The 18,228-nt window shown below is 39.0% G+C and overlaps 1 protein-coding gene and 1 pseudogene across 1 annotated transcript; one reads left to right on the top strand and one right to left on the bottom strand.

Annotated features, from left to right (window-relative positions):
• Window positions 1-3,651: 3,651 nt before the first annotated feature.
• Window positions 3,652-4,914, top strand: LOC123469627 (annotated as a pseudogene).
• Window positions 4,873-12,279, bottom strand: LOC123469889 (bestrophin-1-like). The gene is made up of 9 exons (XM_045169236.1): window positions 12,276-12,279; window positions 12,092-12,201; window positions 11,763-11,994; window positions 6,088-6,106; window positions 5,864-6,030; window positions 5,649-5,803; window positions 5,420-5,497; window positions 5,105-5,335; window positions 4,873-5,034 (listed from the first exon to the last, which is right to left on the bottom strand). Exons 1-9 carry the CDS (start codon window positions 12,277-12,279, stop codon window positions 4,873-4,875), a joined length of 1,158 nt encoding a protein of 385 aa, XP_045025171.1.
• Between the last annotated feature and the right edge of the window lie 5,949 nt (window positions 12,280-18,228).

Below are 18,228 nucleotides of genomic sequence, written 5' to 3'. Positions count from 1 at the left end.
AAAGATAAGTTAAGATAAGTTAAGATAAGATATTTTTGGTATCTTTTTGGTATCTTTTATCTTGTGTCAAATTCAGTTAAAATTAAGTATCTTTAACTTTAGGTTATGAAAATCAATGGTAACTTTTGCCCTAAAAGGGGGATATCATAGGACAAGCAGCCAGCGTTTCTACGCCGAATCAACAGGATGAAGCTAGGGATGAAGTTCAGCAAGACGCAGTAAAACCTTCATCAACTCGCAAGAGAAGGTTAAGCCAGAGTTTATATTCAACAGTAATTGAGCCACCAAAATCTCGTTCCCTGAGTGGCCCGGCCAAAGTATTGGAGGAGTTTGGGATTTATTTAAAAAAACCCATCGTAGCTATGGAAGTTCTAGTGAATCCAGTGGATCCCGACAGTGACCTTTGCGTCACTAAGCCCCTCGAGTATTGGAAATCTAATCAGTGTCGTTTTCCAATACTAAGCGAAATCGGAAGAGATGCTGTTAGCGTTGCAGCATCACCAGGATCTGTTGAACGGGCTTTTAGTGTGGCTTCGGATATTTTATCAGCAAAACGCGCCGCCATGAAACCAGGTCTCTTCATCAACTTGATGCTTATCAAGTGCAACGCATGGCTTAAAGTTGGTTTACGTGATGCTGTGTAAAACTGTAAACTAAAAGTAAGACTGTCATGCAATACAATACAGAAATTCAACAATTTATCGACTCAAATGTTGTTTTTCTTTTTTTTGCTAAAAAATAACTTTTATCTTATCTTAACTTATCTTATCTTTATCCCACCATAAAAATTCGGAAATATCTTATCTTTACTGTTTTTTTAAGATAATATCTTGTATCTTAGCATTTTTTTCGGTATTTCGGAATAACTTAACTTAACTTTTTTTTCGGGCTATTTTTTTAGTATCTTTACGAGTACACTTCAAACGGGTAGTTAAAAAAAAATGAACACATTTGTTTTGTTTTTGAAAGTCATACTTTAACTGCATGTGGAGGGTAATTAATGTGAGATATGTGGAATTTATTTGGGGGATGGCCGCGAATCTCTTCCGTTAACGAGAAGGTCGAAAGCTTTTCGGCAGTCGTTTATTTGGCCTGAGAGTTGTAGTTTCTCATCACGTGACATCGGGCGTCTGACAGAGACGAAGAATTCCGTCTCGGAACTCCGCATTTTTAGATGACGGAGTTGTCTTAAGTCGACGTTAGAACACTCGATCGTCACCGGCAGACCTTCGATAACTTCTTGTGCGGCAGCTCGACGTTTTGCGGGACTCCCTCCTGATATTTTCAAGTTGTAAAATTGGAGAGCCTTTTGGTTTTGGACTAAGGTCATCATGACTCCGTGAGTCTCCTCCAGGCGCCTGACATTTTCACCTCCTCGTCCCACAATACGACCGTAGTTTCTGTAATGAATGTCCAAGAGTACCAAGTTATCCGCAGTTTTCAATTGTTGAATTTCTCCAGAAACAATGGCGAAAGTGGCAGCTGGTTTAGCTGTGGCAGCCTTCTCCTTCTCAGGAGCGACAGTTGGCGCAGCAGTTGGCGCAGCCTTCGCTTGGGGTCGAGCTGGCGGATGAACCGATGTTTGGCCTTCGGACAGGTTGACTGTGTAACCTTCGATCGGCTTTTGTTTATATCTGTAATCAGCTGACTGGAAAACAACTGGTGGTTGTACATCAGCAGCAGGTTGTCGTGCAGGTCTGACATCAGCGGCAGGTTTTCGTGCAGGTCTGACATCAGCGGCAGGTTGTCGTGCAGGTCTGACATCAGCGGCAGGTTGTCGTGCAGGTCTGACATCAGCGGCAGGTTGACCTGGGGGCCTTTTGCCGGAAAGCGGAGGAAATTGTGATGGAGAAATAGCGTCCATCACAGTTTCGTAAATCGATACCAACTCCGCTGGAGTCTTGTCCTTTTCGGGTGCACGTTCCTCCTTTTTAGCTGCTGCTTTAGCCTGAAGTTTGGCCTTTTTCTTTCTAGACGAAACCTCCCGAAATTCTGTAAGTCTCTCACTTTCATCGACTGATTGTTTCCCTTCATCGGCAGACGCTCCTTGGATTTCTTTGGCAGTGGCAAGGGGTGCAACGTCATGCCACATCCAACGTCTTTTTTTCCAGCCTCAGGAAGTGATGGAAGATCATCAGTGTCGCACGAAACGTCTCGACTTTTAGGCTTCACAAGTTGAGGGAAATCGTCCGTGCAGCATCCAACATCTATTCCTTTGGCCTTCACGGGCTGAGGAAGGTCCTCCGTGTCGCATCCAACATCTCGGGTCTTCACTTTAGATTTACTTACACTTTGATCAGTCGCTCCTTCGCGTCCTCGAGTTCTACCTTGACAGACTCCATTTCGCACTTGAAGGTTTGCGTTTCTTTGATCAGTCGCTCCTTCGCGTCCTCGAGTTCTACCTTGATACCTTGACTAACGCGGTGCGCCGTTTGAAGTTGGTCTTTTAAATCAGAAATCTCTCATCAGTTCTTCTTCGCGGGCCTTTTGGATCTGGGTTTCAAACGCGTCGTCCGTTTGTTGGGATGCGTCAACGTTCTGGGTTACCACCGGCGTTGGTTCCGTGTTCTCCTCGGACACGTCAACAGCCTCGGTGTCGGTAGACTCCGTTCTGGGTTCTGTCCTTGTAATGATGCGGAGAAGATCTAGGAGATACATCATCCAATGGAGGAAAGCAAAGTACTTGGGAAAATATCCCATTTTTAAAGTTTGGGAAGTTTGAGATTTGATTGAGTTCGATGAAGAATATTCAAGATCAATCGGGGATTGATAATGACCATGGAAGATTACGAAACTCTGTTGGATTAATTGGGAATATCGGTTTGGGCTTTATTTATTGAAGCACATTGACGGCTGGTAGCGGCCCTTCAAATTCCTCGTTAACTTCAAGTTTGAAAAATATTTTCGAGTTAAATCCTTTTGTAATTGGTTTTTAATTAAAGTTGATGTTTTAACAAACATTTTTCAAATGATTTGAAATTACTATAAATTGAGGGAAAAAATTTTATTTTGAATTTAAAAGATGATCTTGTTTTCACTGCGCATCCCACTCCTCCTACATCCGTGTGACGGATAATAAACGATGCGCAGACTCATTCATTTTGGCATTACTGCATGGAAAATTAATTGTTTCCTGAAATATAATGTAGAACATCTGTTTATTTTTTTTTACACTCATTAACTTGATCATAGAGCCAAAAGCCATGAACATTATTTTTTATGTCACATTATTCATATGGCACTTAACAACTAATTATAGATTTGTTGTTAAGGGGTCATTGGAAGTCATTGAAGTATGCTAATCGCCTAATTGAAGTAGAAATAAGCTAATTCTAACGCGTATATTAAAAAATAAATGCATAGATTTTAAAGTGTGCCGTATGGACCTAAAACTTGCTTTATACTGCTGGCTGTTTGATTATGGCGAGCTGTTACGCTGAACGGGAATGCTAATAATCGTCTAGACGCAAGAGGGGAAGTGGTCGTTGTCGTGCATCTCGAAACCAAAAGAAATAGCGATACGCAAATAGAATATACCACTCGTCTGGTGTGACACCGATAAGCTTTCATGCACTAGAAACTCAACTAAAAAATAAGGGGGAAAAGAAAATGAAAACAGCTGTGTTAAGTATGTAGTTTGACACCGAAGAGAACGCGTCACCACATCAGCAGCATTCCATCAGACTTCCCAGTATAGAATCCCGTTGTGTGTTGTCATTTTGAACGTGCATTTGTGAGCGTCATCACAATGGCGTTCGAAGCCATAAAAAACAGAAAAAGTGCATTAGTTTTGCTTGTTTCGCTCTTTTTTGCAACGACATTCTTCTGTTTGCAGTATGTCGGCATTCAAACTGTTGGGATGACGGCCAGCCGACCGTGCCAGACGTCCGTCTTTGATTGGCGAATTGTTAGTGCTGAAGAAATGTCAGCGGAGGACATGATGAGCTATTTCCTGTGGCCCAATCGAACGTCCTGTCGTCTCGCACACGATTTCGGCGGACACATGAAACGCAAACCATCGGGGCTGGATGGCCAGAAAGCAATCTGTCTCAATCCAGTGCAAGTGGCGCCTCCTCCTGGTGAATGTCTGGTTTACTCCTTCGGTATCAATAATGAATGGTCTTTCGACGACACCATGGAACGCTATGGCTGTGAAGTCTACGCTTTTGACCCGTCAATGAAAGCGGAAGATCACGACCGCAGTCCAGCCATTCATTTCTTCAAACTCGGTCTCCATAGCCAAGACACGACCAACAAAAAAGGAAGGCAACTCCGCTCACTCACTTCCATCTACAGTATGCTGAAGAAGCGACATGGTGAACAGATCATCGACTACCTAAAGATTGACATCGAGTTAGATGAGTGGGCAGTCATTCCTCAGATAATCAAATCGGGAATGCTGGACAAAATTCGTCAGCTGGCCGTAGAGATTCATTTGCCTATCAAGGATTCTCCAGAGCAGATGCGTGATCGTGTCCGCATCATCCGCTAACTGGAGGAAGAGGGCATGTTCCTTTTTGATTCGAAGCTTAATCCTTGGTACAGTGGCACGTTCAAGCTGCTCGGTTTGTCAGGCCCACGGGGCAATGAGATCGCTTGGTACAACAGCAAGTTTCTGAACAGCAAATCGTCATAATCGACACTTTCCTTTTCTGCACGCGTTTTTTTGTGTGTGTAAATCTCTGTGTAGAAATTGTACATATTAGATCAATTTGAATCAATTTGAATTGGTTGCTACAGCTTTTTTTAGTTAACTTTGTAATAGACTGAAATTGATTTGGCTGCAAACTGTTCAAGCCAATGTCTGTAGAATTTTTGTGCGTCTATGAGGGTAGATCTCATTTATGGCCCTTGTGTAGTCTAGCAGCATTATCAGTACTTGATAAGTTCCGACGTGTGTCGTTCATTCTGCAGCAACTGGCCCGGCATCAGCTGTAAACTATCACCCGCTCCATTGGAAGCCGCTTTTCCTGAACTAGCGTCCGTCAAAGGCGGGCAATTCACGTCCAAGTCATCCAGTCCTAGATGAACTGTCTAGAATTCATCATTTAACGAAAATGAAAGAATGGTGGAAATTAAAGAAAGAACAAAATAAATAAACAACTCGAAGATGTCGGGTGATGAGAAAGTTGAGGTCAAAATCTTCGTCGGAATCACCGAAAGGATTTTTGATCTGTTCGGCCACTTTGAGCAGTCCGACGTAGCAAACGAGTTCCATGACTGTACCGATAGGCAGGACAATGTCGATGTCCTGGAGCGATTGATGACTAGGACCCGTATATTGACGGGCCACGAGACAGGCAATGAAATAGGAATACGTGGATAACGTGCACACCTTTATCAATATTATTCATGTGTATCAATTTTAAATAAGCGGGAAATTATAATTGACAATGCTTCGTAAACTAGTTTGAATTACTTGAGTGTAGATTATTGGAATGCTAACCCAGTTGTAGCTCCAAAGGGCACCGCAGTTGGCACGAAATTCTAAAAATTCCTTTTGTTTTAATGAAAAATCAAATCCATTAGATTTCACGATTATGAGTAAATATTAACACGAAAAAACGTCTAATGTCAGAACGTATAGGTCTACAGTATTAAATGTCTTACAACATTCAATTCCCATTAAGACAGGATATGTTACAAACCTCCATGATGAGTTTTGTGCCGTATTCGTTGGTCAGCATTCCATCGCTGAAAGCGTCCTGGAGTGCTGTCGCAAACCAAGTAGCAGGTACCCAAAACAAATTGACAACTGGAACAATCGATTCGAAAGACTGCTTCTCTTTTCGAGTCATAACACCTTTGGCCATTAGAAACATTTAAAAAAATTACGTATACCACACACGTATCAATGACTTACCATCTAGGACGAGACTCTCAAGATTTGGGTAGCGGCGACGCACGGCTGGTGATATCGAACGTAGCAAGAGCACCAACATCAAAAGTGAACGATGAACGAGTCCTTGCCTCAGTTGTCGAATTGTTTCCTGATCGCCGGTGATGTAAATCTGAATAGCCAGCATCAATCTGGCACGTAACATTTGGTTATTACATTTGCTATACGTTCAAATATTGGGCTCTTACCTAGCAAGACAAGTTTTTTCTAATCCAAAAATAATTGATACAAGGTTGTAGATCTTTTTACGCTGATCATTTTTAATATAGGGTTTAGGGTGTGCAAATGAGCGGGAGTGTCCGTAAAACGCGTACAAAGTTTCGAGTTTTACGGAACTGACGCGCTGCCCAAGCCGGCCAGAAGGGGGTCGGGCGAAAACTTGTCTTGCTAGTTTTAAATAAATAAAATTAATTAATTGATTTTTATTAAATAAAATACCATATGCCGGCTAGCTGACATTGTTTTAATTGCGAAAAATTAAAAGTTTTTTGTTTGTTTTGACTGCAAAGCGAGACGGTTGCCATGATTTGAATGTTTTTTTCCAAAATATGGAACACGGAGAATTTGAACTTTCCCTTTCCCCTACCCCGACTTTTTTCTCAAATTTTCCGTTTTATATAATTTCTCGCAACATGAAAATTTATTGGTTACAGACGATTTTAGAAGAGGGATAATATTATAGTATTAAAAATATAAATATTAGAAAGAATAAAACAAATTTTAAAAAATGTTTTATTTAACTTAAACTAACTGACAAACGAAAGATGTTTAATATTTTGTCCACCAGCCGTTATCTTCAACGCATAGTCAAAGCCTTTATAGAAAGCGCTAATTTTTTACGATAAGCGTCTTTTTCAGTTAGATTTTGCCTTTGGTCTGTGCATGGGCAAAAACTTCTTCTTTGTTGCACTTTAAGCACAAAAAATGCTTAATTTTTTTATTTGTGAAACAAATGTTTTTATTTGTGAATCAAATAAAAAAATTAAGTTACCCTAATCTGTAATAACGCTAGCCTCAAGAATAGGGTTAACAGCGACAAAACACATTATTGCGTTATCTTGCTGCAGTGTTGTTTTCTTCTTTAAGCTCTTAGACCTTTTCCTTTTGACATTTTCTTCTTTAAAAAAAATATTTTTGCCACCTTTGAACGGTTGATCTTGTGCACCGAGCAAATTAGCGATTTGCGCTTGAAAATGCCCGGCTCTAGTTAAACCAATCGTTTCACCTCACTGTGCTTCACTTAGATTTCTATGTTGATCTGCATGATGCATTGTAAAAAATCACCGCTATTCTATTCACTTTTTCTAGTCACCTTTACTTATTTCTAGTTTTAACTAGTCCATGTCACTTAAACAATAGCGTAGTTTTATTAATATTACTTGCTCCATTGCAGTTCCAAATTCTCAGAAAGACAATTACCCCAACATCACGATATCGGCAGCAACGGTGAGCTCGCAGCTCTCACAAGAAACACCCGGTTATTACTCCTCGCTTCTCATGGAAAGTATATCGAATCAAGAAGAGCCATGTATATCTAAAAGTTTACAAATCTTCAGCCAACCAATAGATAGGTCTTTGTCATCCGCAACTTTCGCAGAATCAGAATCGTCTTCCAACACACCTTTGATCACTTTTCCGTCTTCGGTTGTAAGTTTAGTTAGCGTGTTCATAATTTATATGTGTTTTAGACACACAAAACTAAATTAACTCCACCATAAGAACATCTCGTGTTAATGAGAGAACTCAAAAGGATTACGGAAATGTTGAAATTGATTGACAAAAGACTATCTAACATCGAGGCTAAATTGGTCCGCAATGGATTGCTAACTCCCGACTCGGAAATTCCAATTTCTTTGGAGTGTTTGCTTTTTTAAAATTTTGACGAGTTCCTTAATTTTAATGCCGGAATGAAGTCAGACACCACAATTCACTTGTCATTGGTAAGATTTTATGATTTTGTCAAGTACATAATGATAATACTGTATCTGGTTGTACTAATTAAATCTCTCTTATTTATTTGTAGGTTGAAATTGTAAAAGATGCGGGGGTGAGTGCGTCAAAGATGTGATTAGAAGATCTAGTGATAGGATAAGAACTCCAGAATGTCAGGCCGCCTTACACTAGTGGGGGTGCAAAAAATGGACAAGAAAAAAGACAAACTACAAGGGTCTCTTATTGTGGATGCTGTTCATGGTGAATCCATTAGAAATACTTTTTTGTAATTGTAACGTACTATTTGTTATCTAATATTTTTATGTTATCTGCAGATGGCATCCGGAAGTTATTTCCTATAGTTAGTGACTCTGATTTGGAATAAGTGACCCGCACTAGATTTGTCTGCGCCTCAGAAAAAGTTATAAGAAGAAACCAAATGGGATCGACGAAGATTGCAACACGGACTAAATTTACAACTGCAAGTTGGTTGAATTGTAATGTTATTTATTGAAACGTCTCGAAACAAAAGCAATTTATTCCAACCTTCTTTGAATGACCAAACGGGAGGGGGCAATACGCAGCCAACCAAGAAAAATGTACTTAACTCAGTCAGCTGTCAGTTATATCGTTCTTCCATATCCCTGTATCAAAGTTTAATGAAAGTTAGTTGTGTAGTTCCTCTACAGCCTTGTATCTACGTACCAAAAAAGTAAGTTTTTACGTTCTTTTGTCCTCTGAAAGCCTCTTACATGAGTTTTGTAGTTCCTCTATTCACAAGTATCATGTTAAGCCAAGATGTAAAATTGTTTTGTCGATGGACGCGTTCATTCAAATACAATTTGAATATTTCTGATGCAAAAGGGCCTCAGCGGCTTCAACAGTGGTCAGGGAAAAAATGACCTTCCGAAATTAGTCCATTGTCACGTGTCTTGTTTTTAATACCCGTCGTCCCATTCTTCAAAAGGCTCTGGCACGTCAGGCTTTAAGTCTAACAATAGGATTGCATTACATCTTTTGATTCAATGTGCTAATTAGGCATTATGATAAAGGGATGGGAAAGGTAAAATGAACCCCCAGAATAAATCCATCAACGGATATCAGGTAGTTTTACATATAAACCCATACGCAGTTCGACTGAGTGAGATAATTGGAACACTGTTTCACATATAGTAAGATTTAAACTGGATTGGTACAGAAGTTTAAGGTACTGTTTATTTACATACATTTCCCCCTCTTCGATTTGTACGGATTTACTAGTTTTACCACCCCAGATAGACTACTGCAGAACATCTCGAAACAAAAAAAAAAGGAGAAATAGGAATATGCAGAATACATAAAATTCATAAAAGAAACCATTAAATCAAAATTTTCAACTATTGAGCTATGCTGTTCAGAAATAAAATTCCAAAATATATTCGGGTCAACTTTTTGAATGCACTGAACAGGTACAGCATTAGCATTTGGTCGGGCTCCCCATCTGTTGAACTGGCATTCTGTTCACTGTCAGTCAATGAGCACATTCTAGAGGTTTCAATGGGGATTTTTTTGCCTTTTTGCGAAACGCATTAATTTTCCCGGCGTATGCTAAAACATCCGTCTCGATGTTTGGGATAAAAGGAATTGCTCTCCATTGAGCATCCAGAGCCTCAATGTCCATGTGTGACTGTAATATTTCTTTGAAGTTGTTGTATAATCCTACAATTGACGAAACCTTCCCTGAAATAGCAACTGCAGGAGACACATATTTAAGCTGTTGAAGCAAAGGATCTTGATAGTTGATTCTAGAGCGTATTTGCTTGAGAAATTCTTGATAACAACCAAGCGTTCTGATTTGAAAAATTTCAACAAGCGTGTGTTCACTCTCTGACGCGTTTTCAATAAGTTGTTGGACATTTGTTCCAAAGTAAATTAGGTTCAACGGTTTCAAATTTTGGGAATTTTCCAAGCTTATTTCGAAGCAGTTTTTTTCTTTCAAAACTCTCGTTGTTATGAAGTTATTCATTTTCATTTTTAGACCAAACTCTACCACATCCAGGTACTTGTGTATACGAACTTCTTCACTTTGAAATTCTAGATTCAAATAATTCATAACTATTAGGATGTAAGCAAGAAAGTTGTAATGAAGTTGAACATGAAATGGATTGTTATTGAGTGCTTGATAAATAGTTTTCGTGGTCTTGTCCTTGTCAGCTAGGTACGATTGAAAATATAGAGTGACTGCCTTCCATTTCTCGACAAGTTGCTTGCAATCATATTCCATTACTAGCCAACGTGTCCTGCCTGGATACAGTATCATGTGGTTTGCTACATCAATATACTGTTGACATTCCAGAAATTCTTGCTTCCTCTTGGAACTATTTCCAATAAAACTGTAAACGTCATTTGTGAAATGCATTATGTTCGAGTCTAACGACAGCTTCAGCGCACAATGCGAACGAATGGCATATACAGCCAAATACTACGAGCCAGGGTATTTCTTATTTTAGCAGAGTAGCTAACCACTTGTTGCGTCCAGTCATAACGCTTGCATTATCTGATCCGAATCCAACTATCTTCAATACTGAAATCCTATTTTTCTGAGACTCTTGCAACACCGTGGATTTTATGCCAACAGCTGTGGGGTCTTTGATTACTGGCAATGAATAAAATTCTTTAACAGGCCTTTTTCGCTCTGCACAAAAATATCTTGAAAATCAATAATTCGTTATTATAAAACCCACAGAGTAATTTGTTGTACATTGTGCTTACCTCACCAAAATCGCCATATATTTAGTAATCGTTCTATCCGTACTTTCATCTACTATAGGGTGGTTTGAGGTTGCCATCTTGGCACGGTATTTCTGGACCCGTTGTGCAGCCACAACTGAAAAGCATTGGCTCTTCTAGGTATATGAAATAAAGGAAAGCTGTCAAAATTCCAATTGCTAGTTTTTCCCTGTATTTTACAGTTATTAAAATGAGTAGGCAAACATATTTTTAACATTTTTTCATTACTCTACCGGCTTAGAAGTGTTTTCAATCCAACCACATTTTTGCTCAGTGCAACTTTTGTTGCACTGTTTATCCGTATTCACTTCATGGGCCGAAATAAATGTATGCAAAAGTGTGGCTACATGCGTACACATTTCACCTACACTATATCATATTTTACATAGTACTATTTAATACTTCTAATCTATAGAAAGATGAACAATAGGTGGAATTTTACCCTTCAGTACATGTACAACTGGCAAACTGTACCATGCCATCTTTAGCACAAGCGACGAAGGATAATATGTAACACTCAGTGTTTGAGATGCTGTAACCTAAGAAAAGAAAAATGTAACAGTCGATTGAAATGAAAAACATAAGCATTTCATGGTTACACACTTTTGCTTTAATGACGACTGTGTTGCTTGTAAGCTGCAATGCAGAAAAGTCTCTAAACCATTTGTTTTCTAGACTCTACTCCATGGCTGATATTACGTCTTTTTCAACATACAGTTTCTCTCCACTTATTAGACTTCTCCCATTCTGAAAATAGTCTATAGTTTTGGCCAAATTACTGGTGGAATTACTATGAGAACGTCACGGTTTTTCTTCCACAGATCGTTGTCAATCCAATTAGGATCGTCAATTTTTAATAGGGATAACTGTTCCAATAACCTACACTTTGCTTCACTATCCAAGTTCTTTGAAAAACTTGAAAATTCTGGCATTTTCAAAAATAACACACTTAAAGAAACTTAAACTACATCACACTTGCCACCAAAAAACCTAAAAAGCCAATGCTTTCCAGTTGTGGCTGCACTAAGGGTCCAGAAATACCGTGCCAAGATGGCAACCTCGAACCACCCTATAATGGAAAAGAACGTATTTCTCAGCACGTCTGCTAATTTGGATTCCTCAAACGGCACAAATAAATTTTTTATTAATCCAGTGGCAATACTTTTCACGGCTTTTGAATCTTTCACATGGCTTTTCAATACTTTAGTCAGGGTGTCCATAAAGCGGATTGGCAAGTTTTCTTTAACAACAGAGACAACTAAGGCCAACTCTAGTGATCTTGTTGAATTTTGATTGTCCAGAAGCTTAGCTACGTCTTGAGGAATTCCACTTGATTCTTGTGACTGGCTGTTGAGCAATGTTTGAGAAGGCCTCTTTTGTTGCTTGCTTTGAAGCTTTGTGGCAAGGGTGACAAAAGGATTGTGATTTTATTTTTGGATTTTCAATTAGCCAATCTCTAAATTGTCTATCCTCTAGATGTGACTTCGTTACCTTGAAAACATATGGCTTGGCACTTTTTGAACATCTCGTTAACTTTTCTACATCTTCTTCTTCTCCACTACTGCTAACATTATCATGGCAAAGCAATAATATTTCTGTACCTAATCAAAATAGTTAAAGATTATTTGGGGTTATTGATGAACGTCGTCGAAATGACTGGAGAATGGATGATTACTCATGGCGCCAGGAATCTGGGGAAAAAACCATTTGCGTGGATGGTGTTAAAATTTTCAAATATTATTTCAAATTGTAAATTGAGCAGGGAGAAACCCAACTGGCTTTTTCAACAGATTTTCAAAGCATGCGTACAAGCATCCGGATTATCCCACCCAAATTCTCCTTATCTACGCAGGCTATGATTCTGTTATCAATCCGAAAAACTCGCATGGGAATGCCAGGAAGCTGGAGAAGACAGAGAAGTTATTCTACCGAACGGCAGCGTCAGTCCCAATAACCGCAAAAGAACGTCCGAAAGATCCTCCAGCGCAAGTTCACGGCGACTTAATTGAGTCTGCGGGAAGCCACATAAAAATTAAAGCAATGGATGCGTCTCGAGACCTATAACAAGTCAGAAATGAGCAAATATTAGCAAGAGAAAAAACCGTATAAGCCACGACGCCCAGTTTAACGCATACGAAGTTGGCATCGATACAAATTTTCTTCGGAAACTTGAGTATCTTCCTTCTGTCAACATGGCTTGTATGGACTTGGGTGAGTTATATATTTATCGTGAGTCTATTCAGTTTGATATGCATAAATATACACATATCTATTTGTATATATATTATATACAATACATGTATATGTTTTTATTTACGATATATACATATATCGATTGTATATATATGTTATATATAATACATGATCTATATATGCCTTATATATTATATGTGTGTACATATATATGTATTTTAGATAATGGGGTGTCCCTAAAATGGGCGAGCGCGCCACTAAAATGCGAGGATTTTTGTGCGCGCCTGCACCACTAAACTGCTTAAATAAAACACCCACGCGCCGACCCAAAAATGCGCGCCCGTGTGCGCGCCGACCCTAAAGTGCGTGCCCTACATGCGCGACGGCCCTAAAGAGCGCGCCTTACATGCACGCCTATTAAATAACGAAAGGCGCACTAGAACCCGAAAGGTTTTTCTTCATTCTTCCTTCAAATAAACATGCCACTTGTCGCATGCAATATTTCAAAAAAACTTTTCGTGATTTAAAATTTCAAATGTTTTAAAACTCTGTATTGAAAAGTCTTGGATTTGCAATTGACACACTATTTGAATACAATAAGCACGAATGAACATGAAAAACAGTAATAGCAGCATGCCATTACTACAAATGACATTTCTAAGTCTTGGATTTGCAATTGACACACTATTTGAATACAATAAGCATCAATGAACATGAAAAACTGTAATAGCAGCATGCCATTACTACAAACGACATTTCTGACAGAACCATTTCTTCTTTTTATCAGATTAGTCTTCATCTGACACTTCCTCGCAGCCCCAATGGTACCATTGTTTGCAAGCAGTATTGCTGCATTGAATGTAGTTCCATTTCGATTCGGATTTTGCCTTTTTACTAGCATCTGGGTCGAGGTTTTTCAGCCGCTTTTCTTTCTTTTTATTGGATGGCCAATCCGGATTGTCGTTCAGTGGGTCATATTTGACCAAACGACAGTGGAAGAAAATCTTCGTCGATTTAACCTTCGATGATCTCTTCATCTTAACTTCTTCGGTAGTTTTTGGAAACGGTGACATTTTGCCATCGCTGAGGCACTTCTTCAGGTGTTGCCGTAAATCCGTGTCGCTAGCAAAATTGTCATTGGTAGGATCACCACCGGTAATTAAGGACACCGCAAAGACGATGGCAAAAACGCCACAGTTGACTCAAAAATTCTGTATCTGGCATTTCATATAGGCATATGAAATGCTGTCTCCTTCGTGTCGCAGCAAAGCAGAGATGCAGGCGATGACGTGCAGGTTGTCCTCGTGCTCTAAGCTGTCGTAAATTTTCACAAAATCTTCGCTAGGTGCCTTGTAAGCCGTAACCCAGTGGTTCATTCCATCGTTAAGAATCTGGATCCATTTCTTCTCCTTTACTTTTGGGAAGCCAAGATTTGAACCATGGACAGTGTCCATTAGACCTCCAACCTCTGGTGAAATCTTCTTGATGAGAACTTGAGCTGCCTTCATGTGACAATCGTTCAACCGAATGTCCTCGTTAGTGACTTGATTATGCTGATATCGAGACAACACGACCAGTGGAAATTCAGGTTTCTTCTATAAATAATGAAAGAAAAATATGTACTGATAAAATAGAAATAAGAGTGGTATTGGCTAACCTTCGTAGTCAAGTCGATGAAAGAACTTTTTTTGTGGTTATCACGTCGAAGAGGAATGTAAATTTGAGCGGCTTTTGTATTGATTTCTGGACCAGGCAAAGAACCCTCCTACATTGCACAGAGAAATGAATAGGTTTCTTTCAACTTGTCAAGAAATGCATTCAATTAAAACATAACTAATTAAATAAGGTAGTTAATGGGAAACGGAACAAAAATCCTAATTAATTTGTCCTTACGTGTCTCGTACTGTTATCCCGTGAGTAAGTAGATGTTTTAAATAACAACGTATCCGCGCTACAATCCCAACCAACATCTTCTACAACAACTTCTTCTTTATTGCAATTGTCGTATCCGTCCCTGACCCCTTCTTCATCGAATGATTCAGTCTAAGCAATTTAAGACATGAAAAAGACATGAAAAAACAGTTAATTTCATTTAAATTATAAATGGATTTATAAGGCTTACCATGCGGGCTAATAATATGTCCTTAGGACCAGCACGTGAATGGTAAATTGCATCGTGCAAGGATGGGACCGCTTCGTTTAAATGATCGGGACCTTTCCAATTGGAATCTTCCTATAAATGAAGAGTAAAAAAATCTCGAATACAATTAAACATCTCTATTTTATAACATATTAGGATTTTAGGCTAACAATCATAGTCAAGTCGATACTGGAAGGACTAATTTGATGGTCACTTGGAGTTGTTTGGGCAGCTGCATTTTTCTTTTCTTTTTCTTTCAATGTAGAATTTAACTATGAATAAAATTCAGTAGAATATGCTTATGTGTGACATTTGTAATTGATAAAAATTTTGTTTTTTTCGGCTTACATTTATAGTCAAGTCGATACTGGAAGGACTAGTTTGATGGTTAAGTGAAGGAGTTGATTTGGCCTCTGGATTTGTTTTGTCTTGGTCTATCAATGTGGAATTTTCCTATGAAAAAAAAAATACGCTTTACAATGTAATTGTTTCAATTGCTAATTATTAAGGTTTGAAGGCAAACATTAATGGAAAAAAATTGTGTGAACAGGTCGAAAAGGTCCAATGTCCGATGTCAAATTGAGCCAACTTCTCTGCGATTTCCGACAAAGAACCCTCCTACAACGCACATTTATATTCAAAAATACCGGAGAATATTTGATAAATGCTAACCTTGGGAGTTAACTTATTTGAAAGTGATGGTGGATCCACATCTTTCTTCCGTGGACGCTTTCTGCCAGACGTCTTGTCTGCAGGTTTTCTTGCTCTCTTTAAAGCAAGAGTAGAATTCTTGGGCTTTTTCGTTTCGTGGTCGAAGCATCCAAGGTGCATCTGGACAGCCACGACGTGTGCACACGTAGCAGATGCATGGCAGGTACACTTAGTCAAAGAAAAGTTCTTTGGAATCAGGTTCACAATCCTACTCTCGGAGTACTTCGTTCTTTTCACCACATATTCGCCTGGCCCGATTTGTTTTATCAGGTCGTTTTTGTTTAATTGGGTAGCGACGTTGTAAACCGTGACATTATCCTCGTGAGTACCTTCATTGGTACTGTCGGTTGCAATTCTAGCCTTTGAATAATTCTGTAATACTAAAAATTGACTTGTAAATATTGAAGAACTTAACGTATTCCCTGCGTTAAAAATAGGCTGGACCGAATACATACTTCCGCTTTCATTTTTGCTTAGCACTCTCTCACATCTAGAACTATTTTATCTGGCTGGATAGTCTTCTCAAAAACCGGCATGTCTTTGTTGGTGTCGTACAACTAGAGCGCATGATAAATTTTCAACGTCATTAATTCATAACATATAAAATAAAAAGAAAGTGAAGTGCTAAGAAGCGTTCAGAGCGTACCTGTTTCAAGTGAGATTTTAACGTCAGATCACCCAATCCATATCGTCCTCTAAGGATTTCGATGTCGTGATATTGTCTCAGTAATGAAAAAGCCCGGGCGAGGACATCGACCGGTCTTTCTTTCCATTTTTGCAAACGCTTTAGGACTGCATTATAGGATTCCGAGGCATTGGTGTCGCCTGTTTTCAGACAACTTTAGCTCAACATCCAGGCTCCGATGCATTGAATAGCCAAGTGGATTTCCTTTCTGTAGTATGCCTTAAATTGCTGTAAAGTTTAACAAATATTTTATAATTGTTTCAAATTTAAGCCTAAATACAAGTTTTTTAAAAAATTTTCCAGCAAACCGGATGCGTACCGAGGAGGGTACGATCCGAAATTTAACATGGTAGAGATGGGATAATAAGGGTGGGGGGCTGGGTACGTCCTTTCAGTAATCGTTTAAGTTATATGTTAAAAGAAAAACTTACACCATTCCAGCGCGTAGCATTACTCAGTATCTCTTTGTATCTCATCAAATATTCAGTCTCTGAGGTAGCCACGAACAACCACTTTAAGTCATCGATGTAGCTGTCCACTTGATCCATCTTCGTAATCTGTAGCTTCTTTAGTTCACGCTTGGCATTTTTGAGGTTATGTCCCCAGTCCCGGTACCTCTTCATCTTTGGAAAATATTTTTCTATCGCGAATGAGAACGCCTCCTCACCATCAGTCATTATGTAGGCATTATCGGCTTTCACCTAATGTTGAGACCAAATTCGAAATATACTTAAGGTTAATCATATGCATATACATAAAAAAGATCTTACCAACTAAGGAAAATAATCGGCACACTTTCTGAAAAACGTATCATGTGTTTCAGTCGTCTTTCTGTCGTGGATCATGAAGACAAAGGGCACTACAGGGGCCTCTTCAAACTCGGTAAACCGAGCAATCAAAACCGAAACATAGGCATCCGCTAGCTTAAATGTAGTATCATATTGCAAACCGAATGCTGACGAAAGATCCGTGTGGTTAATCAGCCCTGCAATTTTCTTGGCCAGCTGGTCGAGGTATATGATGCACAAGAAATCGGGATAAATTTCGACTTTCTTGATACTCTTATCCTGGTTAGCATTGATAAGCAAATTGTAATATGCATTTCGGCTGATGCGCAACTTGTGGCGTTCATTGGCCTGGAAATTTTCCACTTGTTTCTGGTTACGAGGAGCGGACACGGCATGAAGAAAAGCTTCTTCCGGAGCTTCGCAAACAAGTTCCTTGTAGACATTTGAAGGCAAACCAGGTCGTACTTTCATTTCATCCCGAGATGACTTCCTCGTAGTAAAAAAATTCATCTTTCTCTTTTTCCCTTTTGCATTTCCGTGAGGCAGGTCGACTTGAATGTCGGCGTTGCCAAGATAATGAATCATAAATCGCAAGGGGTAGCGGGGGTCCCAATAAACTTCCCGCTTGAATTCTGATGACAGTTGATGATCACCAATCCGACTGTAGAAGGGGATTTTCTTGCCCCAGACCACTTCTTCAATTTCGTAGTTTTTTCCTCCTTGTTGTCGCCAATGGTAACCATCGTTTCTATAATCTGAATAAAAGAAGTTATAGAAAAAGACCTGTGTTAGTGTTTTAAAACATAAGGTTGGAATTCTGTAGTGAAACTTGTATTTTCCTCTTAACTGTAAAAAAAAGGTGTGATTTGTCTATCGTAATCGACAATAAAATCAAAAAATTTCATTTTCTAGGTAAAACAGCAGTGAATTCAATTTTTCATTTCGTTTCTGCGTAGCAATACGTAACTAAAGAATGGTTTAAAAAACACCAATCAATAAAGCTATAATTAATAAGCAAGGTTCTTTAATTTAACAGCCCGGTTAACAAGATAAAAAAAGTAGTGTACCATTTTTTTCCCTTCTGATTTTGCTTCATTCAAGTAAAGCACCC

Source organism: Daphnia magna, linkage group LG2 (genome assembly GCF_020631705.1).
Source record: "Daphnia magna isolate NIES linkage group LG2, ASM2063170v1.1, whole genome shotgun sequence".
Classification (NCBI taxonomy): domain Eukaryota; kingdom Metazoa; phylum Arthropoda; class Branchiopoda; order Diplostraca; family Daphniidae; genus Daphnia; species Daphnia magna.
The sequence above is the reverse complement of the archived record's forward strand: the minus strand, read 5'-3'. Positions and strand labels throughout refer to the sequence as shown.